Source organism: Arachis ipaensis, chromosome B7, assembly GCF_059453495.1.
Source record: "Arachis ipaensis isolate K30076 ecotype BB chromosome B7, ASM5945349v1, whole genome shotgun sequence".
Taxonomy (NCBI): Eukaryota; Viridiplantae; Streptophyta; class Magnoliopsida; order Fabales; family Fabaceae; genus Arachis; species Arachis ipaensis.
The window spans coordinates 3,827,197-3,835,404 of NC_142442.1; the positions used below are offsets into that span (position 1 = coordinate 3,827,197).

General features: G+C 32.0%; 2 protein-coding genes across 2 annotated transcripts; both read right to left on the bottom strand.

The window, feature by feature from the left end:
- Positions 1-535: 535 nt before the first annotated feature.
- Positions 536-2,589, bottom strand: LOC148550179 (uncharacterized). The gene is made up of 9 exons (XM_088493845.1): positions 2,569-2,589; positions 2,422-2,490; positions 2,272-2,346; positions 2,145-2,198; positions 1,902-1,988; positions 1,607-1,672; positions 1,429-1,524; positions 1,240-1,305; positions 536-1,155 (listed from the first exon to the last, which is right to left on the bottom strand). Coding segments are annotated over exons 5-9 (729 nt in total). The 5' UTR covers positions 1,904-1,988; positions 2,145-2,198; positions 2,272-2,346; positions 2,422-2,490; positions 2,569-2,589; the 3' UTR covers positions 536-656.
- Positions 2,590-3,375: 786 nt separating this feature from the next.
- LOC148550180 (uncharacterized) lies at positions 3,376-5,017 on the bottom strand. Its single transcript, XM_088493991.1, has 3 exons — positions 4,831-5,017; positions 3,818-4,093; positions 3,376-3,704 (listed from the first exon to the last, which is right to left on the bottom strand). Exons 1-3 carry the CDS (start codon positions 5,015-5,017, stop codon positions 3,376-3,378), a joined length of 792 nt encoding a protein of 263 aa, XP_088350117.1.
- Positions 5,018-8,208: the final 3,191 nt, after the last annotated feature.

Genomic DNA, 8,208 nt, shown 5'->3' on the forward strand with positions numbered 1-8,208 from the left:
ATTAAAGTAAAGAAGATAGAGGCAACTTACAGTGAATTTATTAATGGTCTTTCTCTCATCAGTGGGAGCTATTTTGTGTAGCGGGTCAAGTATTTGACATTTCCGCTTTCTTGTATTTATCAGCCATAACCACCAATGCCCGGCGTAGCAGACAGGGGCAAAAATCTGAAGGATTCCCACACATGAACAGTGTGTTATTTTATTTTGCAAATAAGTAAATAAGGGTAGTAACAAATTTAGCAAACGAAAACTTACATATGGGTGCGAAGTCAATTTTTTTCTATCTATGAAGGGAATGAAACTCGGGTAGGCTTCCACCCTGAATTCCCTTTTCGTTTTTGGTGATACGAATTCCCCGTTTGGGTGATCCGAAAGCGCCATGCACTGCAAGAATGGGAAACGAGAAATGAAATACTAAACTTACACCCAATGGAACGTGACAAATACACCCAAATCAATACAGAAAATACACCCGAAGTTCGTAGAAGTAACACTTACCACAATATCGGGGGGAGACAGTATATTTGTTCTTGAAATCTCTTTTCATTTTTGTTGTTGAGGATGAGGCAGATGGCAGATACAATCTAGAAATATATGCCGAAATCAATTTTACATTAATAAGCATTGTAATTGACTTTGGTGTAAAAACAGTAATCTTATTCTAATATTACCTGAGATTCTATATCACTTTTTGCCTGGAGGGAAGCAAGGTGCATTCTCATCAAAATGTATTCTCCTTGGCCAATCAGAGTGCACATCTCCTCATACTCGTTAGTATTGCCATCTGCATCTTCCTTCAGTCTCGTCCCCCAGATGTAGCACTTTTGTTTCATATCATCCGTAATCTGATATAATCCCCGAGGAGTTTCAAACTTTGCAGAACTTTCTCCCCCAGTCTCCCTCTGAATTTGTGGACTTGTGTTTTTTCCCTTCGTCGCGCTGCTTGCTATTCTTTGGACCAAACTGTCCAATTGTTCTATCAAATTCGCAGCTTCTGGAGATTTTTCCCTTTCTGTCTCCTGCGTTGACGCCCCCTCCTGGCTTGAATCAGTCAATCCAAGGCTGAATGATGGCACCCCTGGATCTGTTTTAGGAACATAGGAAGCTGTCCGTGCCATCATCAACAGGGCAGCAGCGTCTTCTGCGTCTGGATGACTGCGTCATCATGTATAAGAATAAGAATAAGAATAAGAATATACAGATGATAAGCAAAGATTGATTTTAGTCTGATGAACTTACACTTTAGTTGGAGCTGGGGGAACCGTGGGTGTGGTCTCTTGAAGTTGTTTGGGGGTTTCAGGAGTGCTGCACAGTTACAAAAAATTAATCACGGCGTAAAAGAAACTAATCAGGAACAATATACACCCAAACTGTTAGCTAATATACACCCAAACTCCAAACAAATATACACTCAATACTATTTCTTACGTTTCTGTAGTCCCTTCAATCTGTAGCATAGGGGTTGGTTCAAAATCTGTCTCTGTGGTTGTTTGGGATGCCGGCACAAAAACCTGAATCGGGACTCTAAACAAGAAGAAAAATGAAAGGTTAACAACGCCTTTGAAAATAATAAGGTTATAAGGCTGAATATTATTGTAAAACTCACATTGCAAGCGCTTCGGACGGTGTCTGTTCCCTCACAACAATCATATTCGAATCAGACGGACTCAACCTAAAATACACCCAAAGAAATTCAAGAAATACACCCGAACAATTCAAAAAGAAGACATGCTTTGTTTTTTTGAGAACTTACATACTTGCAGTTTTTGCTTTTTTTCCTGCCTTTTTTTTCTTGAATAAAATAATAAAGGGCTTTTTTTTCTAAAAAAAAATATATACAGAATTAGAAGTAGAAGGGTAATAGAAGAACAAAAGTAACGGTTATTTGAAAGAGAAATTACATGCTCTGTGACGGCTGGTTTACACTACTCTGTTCTGTGTTTCCTTGAGAGGAAGGAGCATCAGTTCCCAAGTTCACAGCCGGTATTCTAAGACAGATTTGATCCAAGCAACACAACAAAGTTAATATTCCAACTTATTAGACAACATACACCCAACTTGATCCACTCAATACACCCAAATGGTACCACAAGACACACCCAATTCATGATAACAAGATTTTATTAAATAATAAAGCTTCTTACGTTTCAGACGACACATAGCGACCTTCTGTCGATCGCAGGTCAGGTTGGTTCTCGCTGCGAAACAAGAAACAATTATTAGCATACAAAACACAACAAAATATGAAATAGACAGCCCAGCAAGACATACCCCTCTGCAGCAGATTTATCAACGTTTTGCCCTAGCCATTCATCCAGTTCGTCACTTGATATTTCATATGTCTCACTACATTCATAAAAGAAGATGTTAACAAAAATAATTACGACGATAGACGGTAATATAGCTTATGAGGTACTGTACCCGTCAAAGTATTGGTCTTCTTTAGGAGGTGAATCCTCCACGAGAACTTTTTTCTTTTTTGGTTGTGTTCTGGGTGGAAAAAAAAGAGTACCAATCAGAAATAAAAAATTAATTTTATCACAGAATATTATGCAAAGAAGTGCTTACTTTTTTGGTGTTGTTTTTGTTTTTTTCTTCTCCTTCTCCTTCTCTGCAGGTGATGATTCTTCACTCCTATAAGTTAATAACAGACACTTCAGTTAATACACGAAATCTTTATAATGAAGCCAAAAGAAAGGAGTAATAATTTCAGGACATTACTCATCACTTTGTTCAGATTCAGATTCTGAATCAGAATCTGGCTTCTCTTGCCTCTGCTTTCTTTTTCTGGAGTCCATTCTGGAAGGCAAACAGTGATTATTTAGAACATATTAAAATACACCCAACGTGATCAACAAGATACACCCAACTCGAAAAAGAAATTACACCCAAGTATGGTACTTACTTTTTCCCCTTTTTGATGGGGTGTTTTCTTGCTGAATCCTCCGAGTCTTGTTGAGTCTCAGACTCAGAGGTAGAAGTGTCACTGTCAGTAGCTGTTTCTGTCTCCGAAGACGATGTTGGACTCGCCTTCCTTTTTTTTGTTTTTTTGATTTCTTGTTTTTTTTCTTTTTTTTCTTTTTCTTTCATTTTTTCTCTTGCTCTTGTCTCCGCCATCTTCACAATCCCCTGAAACATGAGATATTTTAGCTAGCAGCATTCAGATAAATAAAATACAAGCAACATATTATGTTTACTTACCAAAATTTCTTCTTTTTCTGCAGTCATTCTTTCCACCAACTTCTCCTTAGTCCAGTTGGCAATCCAAGGCTTTGGTGGTCTTTCGGCCCTCTTCTTGCCTTTGTTTTCAGAAAGATGAAAGTATATTATCATGAGGGCAAAGAGGCAGCCATCAATTGCCTTCTTCTTCTTATCCTAGTAGTCTGTGATGCCTTTGATCAAGAAGGTCAAAACATGCGCCCCCCAGTTTCTCTCCGATATGCCGTCCATCTTAAAAATTGGGGCGAGGTGCACGGGCGATATTTTGTTTATCGTCGTTGGCAAAAGGAACGCCATCTGTATGTAGAGGATGAATATCCTCTTGAACATCAGGCGTTCCTCTTCGCTGCCAACGTCGATTTCCATCATTTCATCGGTAAGACTTTTGAGGGTCTTACCCTGGAATCTTCTATAAATTATTTTGTCATCATCAGAAAGTTGCTTATAAAGTTGCTTATACTCAACTTTCTCAGGAAACAGATTTCCTACAAAAAAGAAAACAACAAAGTATCAAAATCGGTTCAAAAACACCCAAGCATCAACCTTAAATACACCCAAGCATGAACTTAATATACACCTATAATTTTGAGCTAGTTACCTGTTGCATTGATGCCAAGCGCATCACCTATTGTCTTTGGTGTTATTTGGAAAGAACCATATCCTGTCTTCAGTTTGTTCTCCCCAAGTTTGAAGTTGTTTGCCAGTTCCCTTAAGAGTTGGTGATCCACCCTAAGAGGTGGGACGTGCATCAACCCACCAAATCCGAGATCCCTGACAATTGCCTTCTTCTCCTCAGCCATGTTTCTGAACTTATCACTCAGGAGATGTGTGGCACACTTAAGGTCTTTCGTTTGGTTTCTTGCTGCCATTTTGTCTGAAACAAAAAATACACACAAATATACTCCCATTAGTAACAGTAAGATACACCCATATGTAAGAATCAGATACACCCATTGATAACAGTGAGATACACCCATTGAAATTATTCAGATACATTCATATATATCAGTCAGATATCAGTCAAACATGTTTCAATATCAAGCAACATTACAAGGTCTAATAACAGTAAGATACACCCATATGTAAGAATCCGATACACTCATTGTTAACAGGGAGATACACCCATAGATATTATTCATATAAATCCATATATATATCAGTCAGTTATCACTCAAACATGCTTCAATATCAAATTAATTCAGATATCAGTAAGATACACGCATATATGAGTCAGATACACCCATTGATAAGAGTAAGATACACCCATATGTAAGAATCAGATACACCCATTGATAACAGTGAGATACACCCATTGAAATTATTCAGATACATTCATATATATCAGTGAGATATCACTCAAACATGCATCAATATCAAGTCACATTACAAGTTCAAACAGTATACAACCCCCAATCTACGGAATAAAGCCCCAAAAATCAACAACAGTAGCAAGAGAACTTAGAACAAGAATGTAGAACGACGTAGAACTTAGAAGAATGACGTAGAACTTAGAACAGTGTGACAAAGAAGCAAGAATAATAGCACAGTAAACCCTAGAGAAGAACGACGTAGAAGAAAACTAAAATTGGGAGGTTTTCTTGATGAACTTACGTTGAGTGTATTTGCTTCGTTTTCTCTTCAGATTCTTCACGGAGAGTTTGATGTTGTTTTGATGGAGGTTTCGAACAACGATTTGTATATTTTGAACTTTGATTTTTGCTCGAAATTGGGAGCGTTTCCTTGGTTTCGAAGCGTTTTGAGAAGTGGAAGAAGTGGAGGAAGTGGAAGAGTCTGCCATACGTAACTGTTTGTGTTGAGCGCGTGATTTTGACGCGCCATGTTATGCTTCCTTATACGCGTGTCTTCGATTTGGGCTGGGCCAACTTGGATGCTTGGATACTTGTATGTGTAGCAGGCCCGTAAAATTTAAAATTTAGAAAATGTATAGGATACTAATATATTATCTGTTAATTTATTGTTAATAATAATTAATTATTATATTTTAAATACATATATAAAAAGATACGTTCAAAAAATATATCTGTAAAAATTTTTTATTAAACACAGTTATACAAAATATTTTTATGAGATACATCTAAAAAGATATTTTTATTAAATACAATTATAAATAAAAATTGACAGAAATTGACAGAAATACTGTTGATAATGTAGCGGAACGTAAAATTTATTTATTGAAGTTGTGGCCGTAAGTGGATCCTTCATTCTACAGCTATGATTGGGAAGTAGGACCCACATAGGGGGTGTTTGGTACTTGGAATTTGATTGCTCTAAATTAAGATTTCCAAACTTTTAAGCCTTCAAGAGTCCCTATGCACTTTATTATATTAAAGGGGGGAAAGGTGATGCTTCCTGGTTCTGAATTCTGATCTAGTTAATATAGAACTCCAAAGATTTTGATACTCATAAAAATAAAAATATTATTTATTTTAGTTTTTAAAATATTTTGAATTACATATTTTAGTCTTCAATTAAAATTAATTAGTTCATTAATTCTAACAGTTAATTCTATACAAAATATAAATTAATTTCTAGACAAATTATAGTCGATTTAGTTCTCAAGATATTCATTGTTAAACAAATTAGTTTAAAAAATTATACATTATGAGGCGAATTAGTTTTTAAAAATATTTATTATCAAAAAATTAGATTATCATAAACATGAAAAAAAATTAAGCTAAAATGTCTATTTTTGTTAATAGAAAATACTAAACTGACTAACAAGAAATAGATGAGATAACAAACTCTAATTAAGAATCACTACATAATTATGTGATATTATTATTTATTATAATAATTATTTAAGTTTAAAAAAAATCACCAGATCAATTAGTTGAAAGCCATATTTGTCCCTTTATTTTTAACCCTAACATTCATCCTTCATTGTTTTGAATTACATTATTGATTATTCTAATACCTTTCTTTAAATTTAACAAACTTTAATTAACACTCATTTTTAGAACCCGCAATAACATTACTTTTTCTTAACATTACTTGTTATTAATCATAATTATCATCATTAAGTAATTAGGATTTTCACTTTTATTTCTGGTTTATTAATAAACTGCTTATAGATATAGACTTTGCTGATATTATCTCATACCGCATATATAATCGAAATATGTATAGAATTTTGTTGGTTTGCACTTTTTTTAATACTGTAGTTCACTGATAATAGTTTATATATACCTATAATATCTATATATCTATAGATATATAATAGTAATTTTTTTTATATATAAATAAAATAAATTTTTTATTTATGAATATGTATAATTTAATACGTATTTTGGGTGCAATGTGCATCATGTTTTAAATTTGTAATAATCTAAAAATTATACATGTTAATAAATAAAATATTTATTTTTTTATATAAAAAATCTTATATAATAGCGATACACTTTTATAATTGTTAAATTTTATTTTTTAATTTTTCATATTTATTTATGCATATGTATCGTAACATCTTTACTACACGGTTCATTGTGCATAAGTCACAATAATTGAGCCATAATTAGAGTATCATTATTTTTACCAAACCTATTTACAAGGCTATCATTTAGATTAATAGCATTTGTATAATAGAAGTCTGTAAAAAGTTTTCTTGTCAACATACTAAGGGAAAAGACTATTTAAATAGGATTTTAATTTTTTTATTTTAAAAATAAATAAATTATTAACTAATTAAAAATAAGAAATATCTTTTATTTTTTAAAATATGACACATATAAATTTTTTATTTAAGTGAATTTTATAGAAATAGATTAAGTGAAAAAAAATTAAAATGATAGATAAAAAATAAGTAAATTTGTAAAAAAAATATTTTTATTAATGATAAATAAATAATACAAGAATTAGAGATGAAAAATAAAGATAAAAAATAAGTATTGAGACATTCACTAATATCATAAGAGGATGAATAAACTCTTTTAGAGTGGATAATGATTAATTAATTTCGCTGTCAAGTGTTCTGTTAGAACACTCGAACGTCAATTTTATGAATTTTTGTTTGAAATTGATATAAAATGAAGAACAATGAGAATAATTAGATGAGAGAAAAAACGGATAGGAGCTTTTTCATTTTTTCATATAAAAGTCTTCTAAGAGAAGTGAGTTGAACTTCTTTTATAGTGTAAAGCCATTTTGAATGTATTACTCCATGGTTATAATGTAATATTTAGTCTACCCTTTTATCCCAAAGTTTGTTAAATAAGATAGTTGGCGGATATATTTTTAGATGTATATATGTTTTTATCATTTTAAGTCATTTTAACCAAAAATGAGTGTAAAGAAAAAGTTGATCCCCAAAAATTAAGTTAAAGTTCTAAACACGGTTATGGGTGTCTGTGGCAAGAAGGTGTCTAGATAAAAGAGTGTTCATGACATGTGATATTAGTGAAGAGAAATCTAATTTAGTTTTTTAAACTAGATAAACACTCTCTACATTTTAGATCTAACTAATCCACTTCCACCAATTTAGTTCTCACTTCAAAATTATTTTTATACAAAAAATTCATTTTTTTTACACAATTAATCTCTTTAAAAACCTATTTATTCTTATATATTTTAGACAAAAAATTTTAAAAATTTTATATTTTTAAAAATAAAAAATATTTTTATATTTTTAATTAATCAATAATTTATATATTTTTAAATTATAAAATTAAATAAAAACCTATCTATTTTTTTTTTCAAAACCAATTAAAATCTTCCTTCTCAAATCTCAATAATTAATCTTCTACCAGAGTGGACTCAATGCGCACAAACTAATTTAATTCCGTCGGTTAAACTGCATTTGTGCAAACCTTTTAAAATGATTTTAAAATAGCTATCATGAAGAATCGAATTCAGTATTTTTAGCTATGTATAAAAATTGTTTACATATCATTGTTAACCGCTAAATTATAATTAACTTTATTTTTTGTATTGTATAAAATATGTTTAATTATTCTGTTGATCCCTGTATTTTTA

Bases quoted from the DNA above. Each gene is read 5' to 3' on its own strand.
- LOC148550179 (XM_088493845.1), bottom strand. The intron at 1,525-1,606 runs GTGAGTTTTACA...CTTCTTGTTTAG, and splicing joins CCGTCCGAAGCGCTTGCAAT to AGTCCCGATTCAGGTTTTTG. The intron at 1,306-1,428 runs GTAAGAAATAGT...GTAACTGTGCAG, and splicing joins ATTGAAGGGACTACAGAAAC to CACTCCTGAAACCCCCAAAC.
- LOC148550180 (XM_088493991.1), bottom strand. From the start codon at position 5,017: ATGGCAGACTCTTCCACTTCCTCCACTTCTTCCACTTCTCAAAACGCT. The intron at 4,094-4,830 runs GTAAGTTCATCA...TTTTTGTTTCAG, and splicing joins ACGAAGCAAATACACTCAAC to ACAAAATGGCAGCAAGAAAC. The intron at 3,705-3,817 runs GTAACTAGCTCA...TCTTTTTTGTAG, and splicing joins GCTTGGCATCAATGCAACAG to GAAATCTGTTTCCTGAGAAA.